The sequence below is a fragment of the Bombus bifarius genome, unplaced genomic scaffold (genome assembly GCF_011952205.1).
Source record: "Bombus bifarius isolate JDL3187 unplaced genomic scaffold, Bbif_JDL3187 scf7180000009125, whole genome shotgun sequence".
Lineage (NCBI taxonomy): Eukaryota > Metazoa > Arthropoda > Insecta > Hymenoptera > Apidae > Bombus > Bombus bifarius.
Genome location: NW_022884914.1, coordinates 7,475,744 through 7,499,514, shown reverse-complemented (window position 1 = coordinate 7,499,514; position 23,771 = coordinate 7,475,744). Strand labels below are relative to the sequence as shown.

The 23,771-nt window shown below is 39.4% G+C and overlaps 1 protein-coding gene and 1 long non-coding RNA gene across 8 annotated transcripts in view; one reads left to right on the top strand and one right to left on the bottom strand.

Moving 5' to 3' along the window:
• Window positions 1–776: 776 nt before the first annotated feature.
• LOC117213690 (teneurin-a) overlaps window positions 777–23,771 on the bottom strand; it is a 702,857-nt gene continuing 679,862 nt past the window's right edge. For 5 of the 7 annotated variants that reach the window (XM_033459237.1, XM_033459238.1, XM_033459242.1 and 2 more), the window contains 9 exons: window positions 17,962–17,988; window positions 12,837–12,956; window positions 10,918–11,102; window positions 10,339–10,490; window positions 9,380–10,038; window positions 8,985–9,220; window positions 5,565–8,887; window positions 5,221–5,404; window positions 777–4,909 (listed from right to left, as the gene is read on the bottom strand). In XM_033459237.1, coding sequence (XP_033315128.1) covers window positions 3,948–4,909; window positions 5,221–5,404; window positions 5,565–8,887; window positions 8,985–9,220; window positions 9,380–10,038; window positions 10,339–10,490; window positions 10,918–11,102; window positions 12,837–12,956; window positions 17,962–17,988 — 5,848 coding nt within the window. In that variant the 3' untranslated portion in view covers window positions 777–3,947. The remainder of the gene's footprint in view (window positions 4,910–5,220; window positions 5,405–5,564; window positions 8,888–8,984; window positions 9,221–9,379; window positions 10,039–10,338; window positions 10,491–10,917; window positions 11,103–12,836; window positions 12,957–17,961; window positions 17,989–23,771) is intronic. The other 2 variants (XM_033459239.1, XM_033459241.1) reach the window with 2 other exon arrangements.
• On the top strand, window positions 15,492–19,046 carry LOC117213695. Its single transcript, XR_004488702.1, has 2 exons — window positions 15,492–17,859; window positions 17,937–19,046. It is a non-coding gene; the product is annotated as an uncharacterized LOC117213695 (long non-coding RNA).

The following is a 23,771-nucleotide window of genomic DNA, read 5'->3' as shown; positions in this document are numbered from 1 at the left end:
AATACGTGTACAGTGAATCATTGATCATAGAGGACAGGGCTGTGGGCGCAGTTTCCAGGCAAGTTCCATTCAATTACAGATATATTATATCATAGCAAACATCGTGACTATTTACAATAAATACAGTCGATTAGATTATATAAATAAAATATATCGTATCGTTAGTTTAGGTTTACAGCAACACGTGACAGTAAACAATTAGATCAGCGGCGAAGTAGCATAATCTACTTAGGGTAGTGGTCGTAGTAGCTGTAGCATGACTGATTGCGCATTCATTCATCTCTTTTATACGTTTATTTCACGCGCGCACTCTCTCTAGTTTCTCTTTCATTTTTTCTTGCTCGCTCACTCTGAATAGATCACCCTCATGTTCTAACTTGTGCTCAAACTTCTGTGTTGTTCTTGATCTCGACTTCATTTTTGGTATCATTGAAGGACGAAGTTCGCTTCGCGAGAATCGAGTACACCACGTGTGGTCCGACGGATTCAGCTAGCTCGGCCATAACTATTTAATAACGACATCTCGCGTTCGTTTCCCGTACAATCCGTGTATCTTTGCGTCGTAGTGATAATTAATGCAATAATAATTAGTAATAATGACGATCATATTCTCGTTCGAGCTTTCTCTACCCCGTTAATTCCAGAAGTATTTATATTTATATATTTATACGTATATTTATATATTTATATTTATACTCGTATTTATAAGTATGCTTCGCGTGTAAACCCCGCGATCGAAAACTTCGGGGGAACGCGTTCGTTTATCTTTTTCTTTGTTTCTTTTATAGAAAGTTTTTAGCGAGACGAGATGAAACTTCACGGAAGTTAAGAGAGCGAATCTGTTCACTTGTTTTTTTTTTCATTTCGTTCCTTTTTTCTTTTACTATTTTTTTCTTCTTTAGTGCTAATTAGTTACTCGAATAGTACAGTTGAGACAAAATGGTTCTCGCGACCCTGCACGTTGAATCCGCCTTTTAAAACGCTGATCAACTCGCGCCGACCTGATCCGCTTTTAATAATTTGACACTCACTTTGATACTTCATTTCATTTCTTAGCCGTTTTAAAAAATAGTCGATTCTTTGAACGCCATTGCCGATTCAACGGTTATACACGTTATATATGTATGTATAGATTATACGAATAAACTGGGGCTCGAGGATAGGGGAACCGGAGGAATGGGGCAGGTTGGGATCAAGGTTAAGGAATGTGGAGTGTTTAGAAATCCATGAATCGATGCGTGGTTTGACCACCAATGTTCTCGTAGTCCTTTATCGCGTATAAGCGGCTCGCCCTTCCGCCACATGGTGTGATTATGATATTGGCAGCATAAGTTCGAGAGATAATGGCGGAAGGACGAAAGAACACGTTAATTATCGAATATATACGATATCGAGTATGTAAACGACAAATTTTTAACGTATTTGAGTCATATAAAAAAAAAAATGTAAAAAAAAGACGAAGAAATCAATTTTCAATTTCGTTAGGTCACGACAGCTTGCTTGGACCACAGAGTTTGGAGGATTTTTGATGTTCAATGCAGCTCTAAACACTCGCTCGAGTCAAAAATACGTTTATGAAGCTTTCCTATATAATCTCTTTTTTCTTTCTTCCCTTTCTTTGTTTTTCTCTCTCTCTCTATATATATATATACTTTGTAATTTTTCTTCGTTTATACATTCAGCGTAAGGTAATTCCTTTTTTTTTATATGTTTTTTAAATTTTTCTCATCTATCCAGACGATAATGTTGCTGTACCGCTATCTATCTGTTTTAAGAACGGCACTGTCTAAAGCCATATTCGCAAAATATTCAATGACAAGTATGAAATTTTTTGAAGAAATGCGGAAAAATAATAGGGCAGAATTGAGATTAAAAGAAAAAAGATGATAAAGAAAAATAGGTACGGTTTGAATTGAACGAAGAGCAGGACGGAGTAGGAGTATAAAGGGTGGGATTAAGAAAAGTTCAAGACGTATGCACGTGGAACGGGCAGTGATCTAGTAACTGGGGTTTTAGGGTGGAGGTTGGTGCTAAATAATATTCTTATGTACGTAGGTGTATATGGCGTTCAGTACACAGCAAAAACGATCGGTACTGACGAGCATTAAATTTAGATATACACACTTAGTATTCAGTGAAGAAACATAGTTAACGTTCCGTTATTCATATCCAGCAAGCACAAATATGCAATAATATCTCGTGTATACGTATTATTACCGATAATGGAGTTTATTCTTTCTTTCTTTCTCTTTTTCTCTCTCACACACGCATACATCTCCATTCATTTCAATACTAATTTAAAGATACAAACATCGGTTGGCTCGTCCGACATTTTTTTCTGCCTAGTCATTCTTGTCGCAGGAAGCAAAATGGTGATAGATCTTTGTTTATAGTATTCTTGTTCATCGTTCCCGCGACGATAGAATTTCTCTTTCTTCCTCTCGCTCTCTTTTGAACAACAATTCGTACGTGACGCGACATCAATTTCCGAGGAAGTGGACGCTAGCGCTAAATGAGGGGAGTTGGGTAGGACACATTCATCGTTAAAAATACGTTAGCGACGTTATGCAGTGTACGTGTGTGTGAGTGTGTGTGTACGTGTACATCGACGTCCTGTAATTAGTCACGCTCACCATTGTCGAACATTGCACCGATATTTTCTTCTTCGCGCGAGAAAGCACCACTTTTATAATACACCATAAACATCGCCTCTTTCTCTCATCTTTTTCAATCACCTACTTTAACCTTTTAAATTCGGAATATCGATTCGAAACGCGCCATGTTGATCGGCCGCTTCTATCGAACGACACCAACATTCTTCCACCATCTTCTCACGTTTCATTGACACTTTGGACGCTGATCAATCGTCATTTCTAGCAAAGGACGTTGTTCTTGATCCTATTCGATACAGGGCCATTCATTGTTGAGATACACGCATGCGTATTCCTTTTACGTTCACTTGCGATCCGTATAGGTTATGTTCGTACCTATTGTGTATCTATTTTCGACAGAATCGTTTCTTTGATCGATCTTTTATCCTCTTTTTTATCTAAGTACGATTAAGGTATCGCGCGGGTAAACAATGGGCGAATGGGTTACACAAAGTTTGTTTGTTCGCGTGGTACATCGACGATCGCGCCTCGTGTCCTTATTCTATTGGAAAAAGTTTATACGTCAATGTAAAGCTATATATTGACTAGTTTCTCTCACTCGATTCGCCTCAACGACGAATGGCCTGCATTCCTGCATTCCTCTTTTCGTCGTTCTTCCCTCACGTTCAATGACGACGCGATGTCTCGTCATGATCATTCGTTAATGATGAACACACACATAAACACGTTCCATGTTTTCCTCGACAATTCCTCCCTCAGTCGTTATCGCAAGGAACTCTTTCTTGTTTCGCGAGCAGGGGAACAACAAGTTGACGAGCTCTTTGTCGTTTCCCGTAGTTGCTACAAGGACGTGAGCTTCCCGGAACGTATTCTATTCTCCTAAGATGGCCGACGACGATAATATGCTTCTGCTAATTCGCGAAGAAACCGCGAGTTGTGATAGCACGGTCGCGCGCGGAGACCAACTTTTCTCCGAGATGCTTACACACTACACCCTAAATCGCGGTACAATATAATCGATATAACGTTAAATGTTTTTGGCATCTTCGAAATACACAAATAGACTTTGGTATAAAACTTTTTTTTTTTGTTTCTTTTGATAGTGTTCAGTACGTTCATACGGAGGACAGCTGGCTCGCTGCAGCTTAATCCTCTTATTCCTTTCTTCTTTGATCCGTTTCTGATCCTCTTTTTCATACTCTTCCAAATACGTCACAACACGCTCTACCTACGCCAATTCGGAAATTCCTGTTACTTCGACGATTGGACAATTCTCCTGGCAACGGCATGTGTCAGGAGAGGAGGACTCCCTGATTTAACGGTACCTTGACCCGATTAGCAGATTTTATCTAGCCACCAGAGTTTGCACGTTGGCGCGCCTCTCCTCCTGCGGCGTTTCTTGCTCGACGGGTCAACTGCCTTCTTTACGAATCGGATGTTGTATGGATCCTCCGCGAGCTCAGGGTACAGTTGTGCGTCGTGGATGTACTCACCTTCGTAATTGGACGCGGACCCGGATTTTAGAATCTCGTCCTGTTCGGCTACCATCCACTCAATAGCCGTTGGTGTGTTTGCTTTCAGTGCTTCGCGTTCTCGATGCCAAGCCTTGCGAATGGCAGTCGCTTTGGCGTGATGTAGCAGTCTTTGTTTCTCTTTCTCAGCTGTGGTACCGTAACGCAGGTTCACTATATAGCTGGCGCCATGTATCTTCACGTCTATCAGCGAACTGCTACCACTTCCGTTCTCGCTTTCGTGGAAAGTCGTATTCACCTGACCACCTAACCGTTTTAACTGACCACGATCTTCACTAGCTCGCCAAGTTTCTTCCTTGACAAAATAGAAGGCGTCCTGCTGCGCACTGTGCACTACGAATGTGAACGGAAGGAAATACGACCGATTGAATACGGAGGTGAAAACATCGCCATAGATGGCGTTAGCGGTTGGTACGCTGGACACTACGGCTTGACCATCAGCAGTCCTTGAAACCAAGATTCCTTTTCCAAATGGAGGATCCGAGGCTGCACCCAGGCGACTGGGTATCAAGTCACTGGTGTCTTTCTTCAGGGCTGAACGAGGTGGCGCTGATAAACTGACAGCGTCTCCTGAGTGTCTTTGTGCGATGTAGGCTAGGAAGCCTGATTGCACACCAAGATTTCTGGATCTCTTCTTCTTGCCAAATATGGAAGTACCTGGACCCAAAGATGGCGGAACGAGGCTGTCTGGAAGCTCGTCAGGGAAAAGTTGAGGGGCAAGGCTTTTCAGGTCGTAACCGAGATGCGACAGCCATGATATGTGGTCTGAGAAAGATAGATAGGTAGATAGATAAATAAATAGAAAGATAGATAAAGATAAGAGAACTGTGATGATGAGTAAATAGTAAAATATTGATACATGTACTTCGCGTGTCAAGTATTGTTTAATATAAAAATAGTTAACTCTGCATAGATACCATTGTATTATATAGAGTACTAGACATGTATGAATTAAATTCTCAGAGATGACTAAGTAGACGCAGTCCATCTTAGAACGCGTCAATATTGACCAAACTAGCTATGCAACCACTAAATCTTCAATAAGGTATCTCTCCTCGAGAGAGGAGTAAGCTTACCGGTTGGTTGGTTTGGTCGGTCTGTGTGTCTAACATCAATAGGATCGTTTCCATTGAACCTGTATAGATGTAGATGAGTCGGAGTGTCCACTCTGTCCAGAACATTCTCCCACAAAGGAGACATCCACTGACCTATCAGTGGATCATAAACTTTGCCGTTTGGCATGTGCACTAAGGACGTTACCTGAGTTGAACAAGATTTAAAAAGATGTACTTAAATATAGAATATAAAACCTTAGATCTTTATCATTTTTATCATATTACATTAAAATATTATTATTAAAACTAAAATCCTATATACATTATATCGTTTAATAATTTTACACTATCCATCTCTAACTTACCTGATCTAAGAGTCCACCACAGAAGTCAACAGGCAAATACAAATAAGGATTCGAGTCATAAACGATATGTCCATAGGGTGATCTCATAATTTCCCTAATGCCTTCGCCATATTGGCTGAAAATCATGATTGGAGTTCCACACTGATCGGTGGCGATATAATATTTATGCCGATAGACTTGAGCGTAAATTAAGTGTCCCCTGTCATCATACACTAATGACATCAGTTTGCCATCCCTTGGACTGTAAATCTGGCTGACTTCATGAGGACGTTTCTGATTGTTATAGAAGAATTGGGTGACGTTTCCGTAATTATCTTTCCTAGTAGCCAAACGATCTAGATGATCATAGTAATATCTGACATCGAATCGTCCACGTTTAGTGGCACGAACTAAAAGTCCTTTAGCGTTGTAGTTGAACCTCTCCTCTCTAGCATTCTGCACCACCAAACCTCTATTATCATATTTATACAATCCTTCACCGAATTTAACAATCCTGTCCAAGCTATTATATTCCATAGGTATAGTGTTCCCTCGATATGTCAATGACAACATATTTCCGTTTGCGTCGTACTTGAATCCCCATGGTTCTTGAGCTTCTACCCCAGTCAGCTGACCATCACAGTCCCAGGTGTAATTTTTCACATTGGTGTAAGTGTTAACAGCAACATTGCGCGTATAAGTCCTAGTCTGGTTGATACGATCGCGAGTATCATGTGTGAATTCCATCCTGAAGACCTCCAATTGATGAATCGTCAAAGTCACTTGGGTCTCCAAAAATCTATCATCCGTGATTCTTGAGAATAACGCAGTTCCATCGAACACGGTGGTTTCATTAGGCTGAGGTCTGGTTATTTTGAATTGTCCAATCTGCTCCAGCATACCGGTTCTAGGACTATATGCCATGGTATGAGTTGGAAGGGTCTGGCCACCAATTCTACCTTGTACGTTAATCAATCTGAAGTTTGAATCATAATCGAAGGTAAACTTGGCGTTGCTGAGACCAGTCTTTGCACCAAAGTCTATACGTTCCTCAACTAATAGACCAGCGCTGTATTGATAGTCCCACTTGTACTCTACGTCTCGTTCAGAGTGGATAACTTCTGAAGGCAAACCACTTTCTGTGTATCTAATTTCACTCTTTCCATCACCGTGAACAACTTCAGCAAGCTGTCCTGAAGTGTGATACCTGTAGACGATACGAGCTCCATCTCCAGGGAATACAGTTTGTAATAAGTTTCCATCGTGACTATAATGTTGAAGGTAAGCTCTGCTGCTGCCTGGTGGAGTATAGGTCACTCTAAGAAAACCTAGAGAAGCCTGACAGGAAAACGAATGTTTAGTTCCTGATGGGAGAATGATATGACGTAGTCCACCATCATCGTCATATTGCAAGGTGAAGTGCCTATCGCTGGCCAGGGTAATATTGGATAATACGTTGAAATCGTTGTAGGTATATCGTTTGGTTCCATCCTGATTGCTAGTGACTTCAGCCAATTGTCCGTGCCTATCGTACCCATAAGACTCATCAGACGGGCCCCATTTCCAGCTTTCGATCCGATTGAATCTATCATATATGATACTGAGGTTGTAACCTTGCTCATGCGGTTGCCAGGTCAGAGGAAGGCCAGCAGGGTCAAAGGTAACAGTCAACAATGGATTTCTTGCTTTGTCATAGAATGTTTCTCGCCTGAAAGCTTGTTCGAATTCTACACCAATCACGCGAGTGTCATTTACCCAGATTTCTCTGTTCAAAGTCTGTTGAGTGTGGCTGACGTCGCCGACAAGGTTGTAGGTGGTAGTCATTGTGTTGGTTAGTTCACCTAAAGACATCAGTTGGTAGCTCCACATTGGCAACATTTCAGCCTCCACAGGTAGTGCAGCTTCCAGGAGAGGATGTTTTGTAGTGGCTGCACTTAGCACTCTGCCACCACCAGGAAGAAGGACCTCTAGGCTGCTGTTAGTGAATGCGATCGCTTTCTTGATCTTCGTACCATCAGTAATCGTTAATACCTTTGATCTTTCGTTCTTCATCTTGAATTCCACGATTCTCTGCTTATCGCCCTTTGACAAAGCCTGAAGCGGGGCTGATACTTTAACTGATAAACCTTCGTCGTCGGACAGATCTGAGAATAGCTTCAATTTTTCACCAGTGGGTAGAATGACGTCAGTAACACGACCCAAATTGTCGTAATTGTAGATGTACGTTTCACCGCCTCCTGATCTACTTGTCAGTAATCCTGTTGAACCATCATACGCAAGTGCAATTTCGGCTCTTCCACGTTCAGACAATTTTTCCAAAAATCCAACTGCAGAAATCTTCAATTCAGACTTGTGATCTTGCGTATTCTCTATAGAATTGACCACGCTACTATAATCCCTTAAGAACTGAATCTTATTTCCAGCACTGTCTCTCACTGTAGACAACTTTCCAAAGCTCGTGTTTTTACTATACAAGAACGAATATCGAGTTTTGCCAGACGTCAAGTCCTTCGTGGAAATGTGTTGACCATATCGATTAAACACATACACCTCGTTCGATGGTGGGAAAGGAATATGGAACTCTCCACTTTCGTCGTGATTTGGAAGATAGGGTTGTAAGGCAAGGATGTGAAGACTACCCTGATCAGCCACGTGTAGGACGCCATCTGGTGACACGGCTAGAGCAGAAATGGCGGTAAACTTGGCGTTCGATGACAATAAGGTTTCTGTACTACTGGTGTCATCGGTGCATGAACAACTTTCCAAATCCTTAGTGCTTGGAGTAGTATTATTACATTCGCATTGGCCACGCAACCGCTCTTGCTGTTGTCCAGCAAAATGAGACATTTTTCCTGAGCTGTCTACGATCTTGATAGAATTCACTTTGTGTGAATCACTTTCTGCTATGTAAAGTTCTCCAGTTGGACTGAAGCTGACAGCAAGTACAGAACCAAGAACTTCATCGGATTTCTTTATACTGGTAGTAGTCGTCACATTCACCTTTTTCAGATCGCTATCATTGTTGTTTCCGTTGCTGTTAGTGTTACTAGTGCAATGCAGGGGCGTTCCAGCTACTACACGAACTTTTAGATCACTGGTGAGTTTCAAAACGAGCCTGTCATCGATGAAGTGAAGAGATCCATCCAGAGGACTTAAGGTTAATCCAGTCGGCCATTGTAGTTGAGCTTGATGAGCAGGTATAGCACCGACGCATGGAGCTGGTGACCAGTGATTATGGTGTCCATGGTGTCCCACTAACGTGTGGATGATACCGTGGGGATCTACCGCGCGTATGTTCCGTCCATCAGCGATGTACATGGTCTTGTCGGCAGCGATAGCGATTCCTGTTAATGTTAAATGCATAGAATTAGTTTATCTGTTTACTAGGTTAAGAAGATGATAATAGGCAAATGAATAACTAAAACTTGATCTGAAGTTTACCTTTTGGATGAGCCAATTTGGCACGGATAGCTGGACCTTCGTCACCACAATGACTTTCGTCGCCAGGAATGCATCTTTCTCCGCTTCCAACGACGGGTTCGATATTGAGGTTAGGATGTTGGACGTTTTTCAGCGACAAAGCTTTTAATATTTGATGTTTTTCTGGGTCACTGATATATAAGTGTCCGTCCGCCGGAGAAACGCAGAGATAATATTCGTAAGCCACTTGAGTTGCACTGAAAATACATATTTCATAGCTCATTCAGAAATTCGTTGATCTTAGAGATTAATAACACTATTAGACCATTCAGAAAGATTTCAATAAATAACTCGATCTTTCCTCTTTTCCTAAATATCTCTCTACTTTTCAAATTCCTATATTGCTCCAAACATACCTCAAAGTCAGAACAGTATATACATTTCCTTCGGGTGTAATCCTGCGGACTAAATTGAAGTCTCCTACATAAATGCTTCCATCTGGACCACTAGTAAGCGCTACGGGTGTCAATAACCTAGCATCCTTAGCCAAACCATCGCAATCCTGGCACACCAAGCTTCTCTGCAGTCCAGTACCCATTACCACCTTCACTGTGCGAGGATACTGCTTGAAATGCATCGTGGTACCATCTCCTTTTTGAAGTATGCCTTCGTGGAAGTTGTAGTGATGGTGAATGTCTAAACCCCAGCCTCCAATATCCGAGATATCTACGTCAAAGCCTTGCAACGTGGCTGTTTGTGTCTCCCAAATCACTGCTGGACAAGTGGAATGTTGATAGCCGATCGAAATTCTCGCCTGTGCCACACCATACACCTTCTGCTTGTAAACGTTTCGCTTGTTCCAGGCGAATGTGTGCGTCAAATTTGGATCTGCCTCGTAGGTCTTCGTGTGCAGTGACCCTTCGATCTCTACGTGCACGTGCACATGCGTCAGCGATTTTGGGATGAATGGCCCGGTCAGCTGCATTCTCACAGTCGATAAGTAACCAGCCGCCTGGCTGCTCTGGTACATCAAGTGTAGATTCGAGCCCGGAATGGCGATGCTCTCCTGGACGATCTACAAGAAGAAAGGATTCAATGGGATGCTAAACTGGAGAACGGAAACATTGTGTTTGTCAGAAATTTGGTTCTGGATTGGATATCTGAATTTTAGATCAGAAAAGGGACCTGTGTATGAAGTGTGAATATGAGATTATATGATGCATAATAATTGTAGGGTAAAGGTTAGGAATTTTGGACGTTTAGGAGCAATAGCCATATTTGGTTTTAATTGCCCAAAATTTGTGAATTACAGTTGAAATAAAGTTGATTTCCAACTTGTAATAATTAACAAAGAATGTAAGAGAAAATAATTTACCTGACTTTCAGCGAAGACCAAACTTTTGCCTGGAAGGTCGCCCACTTTTTCTGGCATCCAAGTGCTAACGATGATGGGCCTTAACAGCTCGTGATCGTGCTCCAGGCACGGGCCATGTTCGCTAAATAGTCCCATCGATATCCCTGGGGAGCCTATTATATTGTATGCCATAAATGGTAAGGAACTTAAAAACATAAAACACTTAAGGACGGAACAAAGACGGCACACACGAGCAGCAACGGGTCCCTTATAAATTCCTCTTTGCACGTTGAAGAAGGATGACGATGAAGCAGTAAACAATTAAATAACATTCATATTTCTCAAATATGAAAAAGAGAAAAAAAATAAGAACTGATAAACAAGAAAACAACAAATTGTAAATAAAGGAATTATTACAAACAACTGTTGTAAATAGTTATTATAAATACTTATTATAAATAGTCATCCAATTTTTCAAACATTAGACACTTTGGACCACCGTTCATGTTTAACACCAATTGATTCCGTGACACGACAAAACGTGAAAAAAGGTAGAAAAACAAAAAGAAAAGTAAATAATAATTGGAGATTCATACTTACCGACAGCTGGACTCGGAGGTTGATTAGATTTATGAGATTCGCCTTCCTCGTTAAGGGTCATCACCACAGGAGGCAGAACCACTATTTGATTCCATGGCACGAATACCGTCCTCGTGAGGGGTTTGAAGGGGCTACGCTGGAACTGAAGCGTCACCGCACCGCCTCCGTTCACCAACACGTCGAACCTAATCGAAGTACGTAAATGCATTTCAAACTATACCTTAGCTTCCGGTATTACATCGGGTTTACAGGCTATGGATGATCGATAAAGGATACGCGTCGCTAGAACCCCTTAACCGTCTCGAAATTCACGATTCTGGGGTTAATTTTAACGTTCAGAGTAGTAACACTCTCCCAATTTATTTTATGGACCAAAAACTCTCGCGAGTGAGTTTGATGTTCTTCGATGTACGCCGAGTGAATTTTTGTGAATAGAGGAAAGTAAATGGAATTTGGATGCTATGGTGAAATACAGAGCTTAAATCTCCTGTGGCTAAACCTTAGGAAGCTCAAATTAAAATAAATATTTTCAGCAATATTTATAACTATATGTTCTTTCACCAACAGCAGAGCTTGTGGATATAAAAATTTCTAACAATGTGTGTTCAAATATCGTTACTGGCTTCTAAGAGAATGCCCGAGCAGTGCCCTCTATCAGTCGTTCCTGTGACTTTCATTTAATCGCGCGACATCGACAGGTGGCAAGCTGAACTATGCCATTGGGTCCAGTTCGCCGCAACTTTTACCTGGACATGTTTGAAATCCGATTTGAAAGTCCTCTGTCGCATTACAAGAACAGAAATCATAGGAACGTCTCGCGTACAACAGATTCAATCATAAGCCGTACTCGTAATCAAGCAACGACAAACGCGTATTTATCAGACAGTCTGGCTGCAATAACTACCAATCTATCACGGTCCTGTATTCATTAACCCGTGAATACAACGAGGGAATTCTACCTCGAACTTCTCTTTGGGATTACATGAAACTGCAAGTTAAAGAGAGAGAGAGAGAGAGAGAGAGAGAGAGAGAGAGATGACGCTAATGAGTAAGATAGATAGATAGGTAGAAGCGGAACTGTTATCGTTTCGACGAGTTCCGTCAATGTATAATTTCTCTCACGTTCACAGTTCACTATATTATGGTAAAATTTTGCCAGCGATCCAACCGGAGGGGGTAGCAAGGGATAGACGCAGGTCAGACTAATCACACAGGTTTGCACGGAGTAATTAGGAAGCTTTCGACATCATTAGCTCGAGCTTTGATGTGGTTTACCAGGCCAACTCCTCCGGCTCCGTGTTTCAGGATTATCCTCGCCAGGATTACTATATACCTGTTTGATATAGGTGTTTCACCATCTACCCATACTCCATCCAGTTTCCCCATACCCTTCATTACAATGCACCCTTGATCCTATTAGGAAGGACGCCCAAGCTGCCATACACGCCCATCAGGCGCAAATACTACTATATTACCCCATATGTTTGTGTATCTATTGATATGCGATTCTGACTTTTCTGTTTCTCCCTTTTGTTTTAAACAGGAGTGGGTATATTGAGTTGGGTTGTTCGATTGGACGGTGTGAACTGCTGAGGTACTGATTTGGATTTTGCATAGTGTGAGAATTTGATTTGAATGTGGGTTGGTAGACATGTGTCTGCTGTTCCTTTCATCATCTCTTAGTAATTTTGATATACGAGAATATAGAAATCTGCTACAGAAATTATGTATATAGGATTCCCATATATGTGTATATATATGTAATAATTATATAAAAATCTATTACACGTATATATAATAGCTAAGCTGAACTAAAATTGATAATTATCTTGGTCCAGTCAATTGAGCGAATTTCATGTATAATTTCAATCGCTATTTTTTGTGATACAATGTGATAGAAAGTAAAAATTAGTACTCACCATCCATCAGCTCTGGTTAACGTGAATCCAAAGCGAGGGTCCCTGTCCACGGACACCCTGATGCCTACTATTCCAATTCCTTGTTCGGTTACAACTTGGCCTCGCATCACCGCAACTCGACTGTTATAAATCAAAGATATATCGAGATCTTTCGAGATCGGATCGTATCGTTGATCCGTTGAACCGTGGCACGCTGATTCGAAACATTTTAAATCCTATCGTGTACCAATCAACAGTAATGAAATTCCAATATAAAGAAAAAGAAACTAAAAATATCATCGAAAAAGGACAAGAGAGAGGAAATATACACATATTACAAATTCTACAATTTTTTGTATAAAAATAAAAATAGATTCAACAGGAAAAAGAAAAAAAAAAGGAAATTCTCTGGACTAAAATTTCGATCGTGGAACGCATGTATTCCAAAACAAAGTTGTCGAGAGCGCGAACAATCGATTTTGTCTGTCAAATCAGCTTCCGCGGTCAACGGTTCAATGCGATCCAATATTCTCACTTCGCTGCCAATACAATCCGCAACTCCATTCGAGCCAGCCTTTACCGGCCGCGATAGTTCGCGCAAGAGGAGTTAATGCCACTGGTTGAATCCAAAAGCGATACAAATTGATTTTACAAACGGAACAATGCACGCGGCATCGCGTGTATGCAGCGAACCCAGATGTCGCCAGCGTCAGTTTCTCGATCATGCTTACAGGTTAGCTGTCGCATCGTATTGGCAACGACGCGGGAACATTTTCTTTCAGTCACATTCACTTTCTTGCAATTTGCATGGTATTTTGTTCATGGTTGCATTCTTTTAAGAGGTTTTGTTCATTTCTTCTTTTTTTGCTTGACTGTGGGTAGTTGTTCTTTTTTTTTTAAAGAGTATCGAGCAGATTGTCAATTCGGGAGCAAAAAAGAACACGATCGTCCTGAGGCAGGATAATAATAATAATAATAATAAATAAAGGGCGGGTAGTAAACTTTCGTGAGAGTAGAACTGCATGCATATATAATCATGTATAAATAGATATGTAATAAAGGCAATGAAAATATGTACGTAATAAGTTTCAGGGCTGGATTATCTGCGATATATAAAAGTTGGAGTATGTTGAAGCTGAATATTTTAAGCGATTTGTGTAATAGTGCTGAATATAATGAGATCGATATAGGTAGGTAAGATAATAATAATAATGATGATAATAATAATATATAGAGAATATGCTGTGAATCGGGTACATACGTACGCAGCTTGTTATGGGGCGCTGTGTAATGAGCAACGACATTTGTGAACGAAGATATTATATACGGTGATTCTTAATTACCCATCTCTATATGTTTGTGAGACACTGATTTAAGTAAAAAATGGAACTGAAAGAAATTATAATATTAATAATCATTTATAATTACTTTATGTATAAAAATTATGCAGATTATATTTAAAGTGCAAACTGTACAGTCGGAAGCTGCGACTGATTAAAACATTTTGCGCCATGTTTGGGGTATCATATTCGTTGGAGAATTGTACAAAAAGTTGTTTAATCGGAGAATGCTGTATGAAAATTCAACAATACCTATAAATCACAAACAGGTTGGTATCAGTGATTAGATATTTTCCATAAATGCCTCCCGCATTTGTAGAATATGGAGAAAGTAATCTATATCCGCAAATAAAAAACATCTTAGAATACTGAGAAAGTCGATAACTTTTCATTCTTGAGACTTAATAATGTATAAAGAAATCAATTAGAATAGAACGTATTTTTCTTTAAAAAAATAATTATAATCACGATAGAGTTGTTTTCACATAAAGAAACTCGAATTTAAAATATTTATTGTAAGTTATCCTGTTTAGTTCATTAGAGTTCATGAAACGTGAAAACACCTCTAATTTACATAGAATGAGTCTACGGGGGTGTCGAGATATTTACATCTACATTTGCCGAATTTATAATCAAGAAAATAGTTCTAATAAATAATATTAAAACAATAATTTAGTTTTACTTTTATAAACAGGTTAAACATCTTATATTTGAACATTCGCCATGAAATACTGTTCTAATAAAAAATAACGAAGTTCTCTTAACATTCACAGTGCCCCTTCAAACTCATCTACTGGAATATATTTTCCAAATTATTCTCGCGTAATGAAGAATCATCTTTCCTTTGTCAATTTTAGCAAAATATGAAAATATGATAGAACACGTACAACAAGCTGCATAGATGTATTCGATATATGTATAAATATATATATATATATTCATTGGTCCCTAAGGGATTGCGTATGGGGGCATGATTCGTTCTTGGAGGATCCACACATTCCCCCGTGAATCGAAAGTCAGACGATATCTAATTCGTCCAAGGGACAAATGATCGCATCATCGTCCCGGAAAGTGAGCAATGCCGTGCACTTCCGGCTGCGCGCACCGTGCCACCATTCTCGTTCCATCGGCGACTTGGGGATCAAACATTACCGGGGTTCTGATCCTTCAAGTACGAGCATAGCAAGGTGGCAGGCACAGTTGTTACTACTGGTAAAAAAAAAAATAAGAATAGAAAATCCACAAACCAGAGTGAACGGTATATAAAAAGGAAACGCAAATCAGTTTAACTCAAATTGAAAAAAACGTAACGGAAAGAAGAGAGAAACGGATATATATATATATATGTACATGATATATCTTGTATATATATATATGTAGATCAATTTCAAGACACACCGACATCTGGCGGCGGATACTGAACCTAGATGTGTGCAAGACTGAATAATGGAAACGTAGAAAAAGAAAGAAAAATAGTAAAGAAAGAAAAATCAAAGAATGACGGTATCTCGATAGAGAGATCGCGCGATACACCGACGCAATGCCGAATTCTATCTCTCTTTGCTTGGAAATTTTCCCTCCATCTCGGTCAGCGATACGACGGTTATCTAAGTTATCTTTCATCGCGCCATATTTCTTTTCCTCCCGCGCGCGCTCACTTTCAAACGTGTCAATGACTTTCCTCTTTTCTGCCTGCTCTTTTTTCTTCTTTCTCGTTTTGAAAACTTTTCTGTGGTTCAGATACTCGTCCGTTTCTCATTCTCGAATAAAATAACATGTTCTCAAACGATTTCAAATGATCTCTTGATTCTTGTTCTTTTCAAAACGTTCGTATAAAATTGAAACATTCGAACCGCGAGGTTATGCGATATTAATTGAAGGAAATTTTTTGCTGTCTTCTAATTTATAAGAAATTATTTCCGGTTTTTGACGTGAACCACGGACGGATACGGACGAATCGATTTTCTCCAAAAGAGGGTTTCTGTCGTGTTTTGGTATGAGATATAACTTTCGGTGGGTAGATAGCACGGATCGGTTAAAGACAGACACAGGGCTTTTGGTGTAACGGGGTTATTGGCACATTGTAGACAGGTGATAACAGACGTAGACAAGGGACAAGAGAGGGAATGGTCGTTCGGGTCCTTCGTATCATATCCTGTATCATAAAGCTGTGTGTTGAACGGTTCCGATTTCGTAATTATTGCCGATCCGTCGATTCGGAACAATATAACGTGATGTGAACACGTTTTCTCATTCTCGTTTTCATCGTTTATATATATGTATATTTTATTTGATTTTGTACCACGATTTTGTATCTCCTCTACTGCATATGTATGTATATATATATATGTTGATAATGATGATGTATAATATTTTATATCATCAATTTATCTCGACAAACGACGGAAAGGAACAATTGAACAAAAAATTGGAACGCAAGAATATATATGTCTTTGACGCAAGAGGCGCGCAATAAAGTCAGCGTTCGTGTATAAGATGCTAGGGGACAAAAAGTCACTAGAAACAAATTCGACAAGGGGTTATGAAATACACAACGTACATAAAAAAGTGCAAGCCTGGCAACACAAAAAACAACACAAGACCAGACAGGATATATATCGTTACGTAAAAAATTACACGATTGTCAAACATACTATTACTTGGTTTGTAGCCGGTTACGGTATATATCAGGGCGATCATAGTAATAGTAGCTAAGAACTCAGCGCTAAACAGGACAAGATGACAATACATAAACAGAACAACAGAGAAGGAACGAAACAGAATAAAGAGAGAAGTAGAGAGAAGGGCGGACAACGGCAGGATTATAGACAACGATCATCCGACGACATATCACAGATAACACAGAGACACTTCGATACGATTATACTTTCAATGTAGGTGTGAAGAGAGTGCTCGACCCTTTGGCTGTGGCGATACGTTCACGCGATTTCGATTGATTTTAAATTTTCCCCGTTTGAAGGCTATCGGTAAAGTAGATTCGTTTTGTTATCGACCCGTCAAAGTCCCTAGATTAAAGGCGAAACAAATGCGATTTAGGTTTCGAATTTTGGTATCGTTACAGGGCTACAACTCAACTGCTAAACGAATCAGCGTAAATTTTGTTCGATTATCAAATACTCGAATTCCCTGTGTCGTACAAAAGTGATATTAACGAAGCTGGACCATCGAACCTCGTCGAAATTTGTTTTTCACGCGAACAGTAAGCGGCAGCCGTCGAGTCGGAGATGACAGAAACAAATACGCAGGTAGACAGGTAAAAAGGTAGCGACGGAACTAAAAAATGACAGAGCGACAGAATGGAAAGAAGAGAGGAAAACGATAGACAGGCGATTAAAAACGGAGTATAGAGGGTTTGAAAGGGCGGAGAGACGAGTCAAATAAGCGAGGTATGATCAAACACTGGCAAACATAATTGGTAACGTAACTGAATCGATAACAGGCTGAACCAGGGTCGATAGAATAGAAGAAATATAAAGAGCGTTGAAAAAGACCAACTGGGAATATATATAGAGTAGTATAGAGACAAAAACAATAACTGAAACGGAGAAAGAGAGAAAAAGAGAGACGTGATACGCAGGCTAAGGGTATGAACATACGTATACATATATAGATAGATTACATATAATGGGACATACGAAAAAACATGTAAGATGAATGTTACGAGCGAAACGAGCAAATAGAAGGTAACTTTTTCTTGCTTTTTTTCTTTCATTAAAAAAAAAATTCTGTTTTTTTTTCTTTTGGATTAATGAACGATTAGCGAGAGAGCTTGAGCTGCAACTTACCGCGGTGTAAAGGAACTCCAGAACGTACTACGTGTGGGAAAAAACCAACGAGAAGAAAGGGCGTTACCACGGTCACAGAACCCGCGTTTGCGGGCAAAAAAACGGACGCGCGTACGCAGCATTGCGCGAGCAATCGTCTATTTCGCATAATCATACCTTATTGACTTTATTCCCTTTCTTTTGCATCGTTTTTCATTTATGTATTTCAAATTTTCGCGCCATCGCGGCATAACCGTTTCGATATAGCGAACCTCGATTCCCTCTCTACGATTGTTTCGATCGGAGGTTAACTTCCGAAGGTTCATCCCCACTACACGACTCTAGACATCTCCCCCACCCCATTGCACGTTCGCGCCAAGTTTGATCGTGTACGCGCGAATCTCGCGGCGAAAATCGAATGCTCTATCGCAATGTTCCGCACGCCGTTACAGAAACAATAGACGTAGACACACACTAATCAAGCGTACCCATCACACACGCGATCTTCGCCAGTCACGCAACATGAACGCAGTCACTCACAGACTCATCCAACATAGAGTGGTAATACACGTGACAGACACAAGTTGGAAACTACGCACACACATCTGTATATATACGACGATTATACACGTGTATATAATATATATATATATGTATGTATATATAATAATATCCATATATAAGTAAATATATATATGTATATGTAATATATAAAGGCAGAGTAAAGAGAGAAAGAGATGGAGAGCTCCAGCGCGTCTTCGCGTGATCGATGCATTTGGAACGGGTACTGCACACGCGTTAACGAGACATGGCCGTCGTCGTTTCGTTTGGAATCCAACATCGACGTCGATTCGAGATTCGTCCCGTATCGAGGGAGTCACGAGTAACGGGTGTCGCACGAAGGATCCTCTTATCGCGTCGCTCATCGAAGCCGAGCCTCGAACTGACAATGAGGAGAGATTCCATCGGAGCTTGGACTGCCATGTTGGCAGACGATCTTCGAATATTGATTACGCTCTGTCCGAGCAATCCCGATGCCAACCTGAATTTCTGATTCACCGGGATACTTGTATGCAGTCTGTACGCTCGAGATTCCATTGAAAGTGGTGGGGAGAATTAGCGTTCTCTGGGTCGTTTCATAAAAAACGACCCTTTCTTTCTTTCGCTTCGCGAATGATCCAAATTAATTTTATACTATGATACAAACTGCAAGTCTTACTCTACACCTTTTAATTTTATATATTTTCCAGAAAGGAGAAAGTAGTTACCGTAGTATGATTGGAAAACGGTGATTCTATGTAGAGATAAATCAAAGTTAAGAAACGAGTATGCTTCGCCTTGGCGGGAATTTTGAATATTGATATTGATTGATTGATGACTGAATATTTGATAGAAGTTATCTGATTGATCGTGACTGTCCTGAATTTTCAACTAATAAATGTTGATATTAAAAGTACTTCGAAACGTTAAAATTGATTGTAACTCATTTATGAAAGCTTGAAAAAATGATAGAAGATGATTCTGTTAAGTTTAACGAAATTCGTGCATTTGATTTTATGTATGTAATTATATATTGCCACCATTTTTAAGTGAATTTTATTATCAATTCAGCAAATTATTATATTTGTGTAAATGTATCAAAGATAAATGTTAAAAAGCAAATAATTCACAAGGGGTTTCATGTTTTACATCAGCATTCAAATGATTGTCATAAAAAGAACAAATAAGGTCAAATAAAATTCCTTCATGTAATATGTATCAATAAATATATGAAATTTTGAAATAGAATTAATGTTTAAACTAAGCAAAAGATACAAAAAGATAGAAGCTGTAAGTTGCAATGTTGTGAATTTGAAGAAAAATAAAGCTCATGTTATTATACAAATATTTTCTCTACCACTTTCTTATGCTTTCACTAATTGTAAGTAGAAAAGCTTACCTCAGTTCCTAGAATTATCTTGTAAACCACAATTTCTTTGTTCGTTACACAAAATATTTATATATTTAATCAGGATGTTTTTCATCTAGTTACCATATCTTTCTAAGTACGTCCTTCTGTCAAAGTTCAAATTTTCTCTCCGAAACAACTAAATAAAAATCTAAGTAAAAAATACGAAATAAAAACCATTTTAATCAAATGCAAAAACAGACAGTCTGGTTATAACAATTTTGTTTCTCGTGCGTTGACATGTTTTATTTACAAAGAATCATTCTCGTCTCCAACCATAATTTACATATTAATTTCGTATCCTTTAGTCATTTAAAGTGCCCTCACCATAAAAAGAGATTGTAATTCTAACAGCGTTTTAAATGCAGACTGTACAAAGCTTATACCATTCTTTCGACCGGTGAAACACGTACGCGTAGCCTCCCAAGCAGAGTAGTTGCGTATGTAAAGCACATACAAAAAAAAAAAGAAAAAAAATTTTATCCATGTGGATCGAAGTGGAAGAAGCGTTTCAAGGCGGCAGCAAGGGTGCTCGGAGAAAGTCGGTGATCAATACCGCGACGAAACAATGGGCGCTACAACAGGACCAAACAAACTTCCGTTCCGCTCTCCGTACGTCTCTTTCTCGGACACACACGGAACTATCGTGTATCATACGCAGAACGTTCGATTTCGTGGTGTTGAACTGCTAGTGGACGCGCGAGAAAAGCGACCGAACCGCGGCAGATTTCAAACTTGTGTCTACCATTTCTAGTAATAATTTTACTCGTGGGCGATCGACTCTCGGAATTCGTTGTTTCTTTCTATCGATGTTCCCTCGTACTAAAATAATTCAAGAAAAAGCAACAACAGATTGTAGTCTGATATTTGTATCAAAATATCTCCGGATAAAAACCGCGACTCGACCGCCCTCGTGCGCTTTATCTATGAATCTCCCATTGTCGGTGAACTGCTTAAACAAATGGCCGAAATAGCTGGTAAGTCACAAGAGAAATTTGGAAAACGACACGGTCTGCTTATCGCGTTACCGTTCAAAGGTTAAGTATTATTCTGTTCGTATGACGCGCTTGTTTTACGGAACAACGCGATGCCTAGAAGCTGTATATTGAAAAAAAAAAAAAAAAGAAAAAACTTCGCACGGATAACTTAATCCACTAACCGACCGAGAATACCGAAAATTCAGTCTCTCGAATATTTTCTCCGTGTGCAGACTTTTTTTTTCAATTTCTTTGTCTCTTTTTCATCTTTTTTCTGTCTTTTTTTTTTTTTCTTTCGACAGAATTTTGGTCTGTACTTCACAGTCTGTACGTAGAACGGAGCCTCTTTCGGTCTTCGGCTGTAGGGTGAATGGTGATCTGGTGGTGGCAAGGGTACACACAGAGGATAAACACTAGACAAAATACACGAATCCCCCGAAATACGCTCGCTGCCGCTCCGATGCGTCGGTCAGCACGCGTCCCGAGCAAATCTTCATCAGTGTCGAACAAAGGATGCTGACCGTGAACGCGCCCGATCAAATTTCTCGCTTTTATTCGCTTATCGAATTACCAAAGTGACGTATATTCGCGATATACTTCCATGAAGTTATTACTCCTTTATCTACATGTTACAGGGAACAGATGAATATACTGTTCGTAAACAGAATGGTTTCTTTATTTCGGAGGCTATGTGACACAAAGGATAATTCTACCAACGCTTGGAAAATAAAACATTGGTTTGTTGAGTTAATAGATGGATTCGAAGCGTATTATACGTCTTGAAATTGAGCGAAGGGTTTCAGTAAAAGGAGTTCTATAATTATTTAGTTCATTCAAAATACACGCTGGGGCATCATCTCCGAGGCTGATTGTTCGCAAAGCTATATTTATAATATTGGCAAGTTACAAAATTAGGTTAACTTAACAATAGGATAAAATTCGTTTGTTGCAACGGTAGGCGACGATCGGATAGCATTGAAACTGCACGTAAAGTAATTTTTATCCTATATGGTTACTTATAAAGTTACTAGATAGCTTTATTCTCTCGTTTCACCCTATGTTCGCTTTACGTCTATTTCAAATTCCCTAGCTATTCAGCAAAGCAAACAGTTTTGAAACCCATTTATCAAAACCCTTTCACTATTCTTAAGACACAGAGAAAACACATATTTTTGTTATTTTATCAAACAATAAGTTACTAAAGCAAATATCAACGATTTAGTTTCATAAGGTGAAGAAGATTTGCAAAACGCGATTGCTTGGAAGAACCTTCGCGAATTCATCTCGCGAGACAAGATTCATAGCGTGGCATGAAACAGGACTAAACTGCTAGCAATTAATATCAGATGCACGCGAGGAAGCTCCTTTGATCGACAATGCTTCCGAGATGATCACTGACGCGTTCGGCATTCGGGGGAGGGAGAGGGTGAAACACGAGGAATAGGATGGTTAGAGGGTTGGCAGGGTTGTCACCCACCGGGGGCTCTCTTGATAATTCAGCTGTCACGGATATACCGGATTGTTTGGCATGGCGGTGCAAGTAAATCTGATTCAATCTTTTTTTCTTCTTTTCCACTCTTTTTTTCGACACTGAAAAATTGCTCACGATGGGGAAAACGCTACTCGAGTGCAAGAAAACAGTTTAACAACGAAACAATTCCCTTAAATAATTCCTTTCTCATTGTGATCTTCTATGTTTCGATATATTTGGAGAAAAAAAGGAAAAAAAAGCAAAACGACTAAAGACAAATATTTGTAAACTGAAGTGTAATAATATTTGACAACTATTGTAGTATATAAATCGCTATAAAAAATATTTCCTTTTTCTTTTTTTAATAATCCATGTAATATTTGAAGAACAATTTAGAACTTTGATAATTTTATCGTAACAGATCGATACGAAAGGGGAGATTGCCGAAAGTTATGCAACGAACGATTTTCCTATGGTATTTTACTATTTTGCCCCATCGTGAAGCTTCGTCGGAAAAAATGGACCACGTAAACAAAACTCTTCGGCGGAACCATCGTCCGTGTGTGATCAGACACGTTACGCTTCTCGAATGATACGATGTGCTTCTCTCACGTTTTTTTTTTTTTGCATGTATATATAACACATACTGCACATATGTGTATACATATATTCTTCGGGCTTTTTTTTTTTACGTGAAACACATCGTTAACGTACCGTACGGGTAAACAAAAACAATGTCCCTTCTGAATGAAATCAATGATCTGCGCAGTTCTCGTGGATGATAAAAACGAGGAAAGTAACAGCCGCGTAATATGTCAAACGCATTCGAAAAATGTAAAAGGCCAGAAACTATGACACGCAGCTATGCTATACGTTTCTTTTTTTCTGTTTGTTCTTTTCTTTTCTTTTTCATTAGTTAAACGGTACGTGTAAGTATCGACGACTATCGAACGAGCCAGACGTTGTTATGATTGAAAATTAATCTTTCCCAGATTTTTCCATTTTATCCCGTTGGATACTCGAAAGGGGGAACAATTGAATGTTTCCTGCAGTATCTAGTTTTAAAGATCGAAGAAATTCGTTATTATTAAATAAAACATTCCGACCGGTTATTTATATTTTTCAATTTCTAGAGACGTGGCAATGCTAATTTAAAAAATATATTTTCTTTTCGAATATTTAAAATACACAGATTCTCCCATGGTATGCATATGTGTCAATGACAAATACATTAATGCAATACAAGAATGGGATATTTTTAATATTTCAAGGATAAATTAAACCCTCTATTTAACATGGAATTAAATTTCAAGTAGTTTCTACTAATTACAAAGACAAACATTCTATTCTCTGACAACTTCAAATATACACTTCAACTTTCAAATATTTCCACTAATTAACTCCGATTACAAAATTGTAAAAGTCTGTGACACAT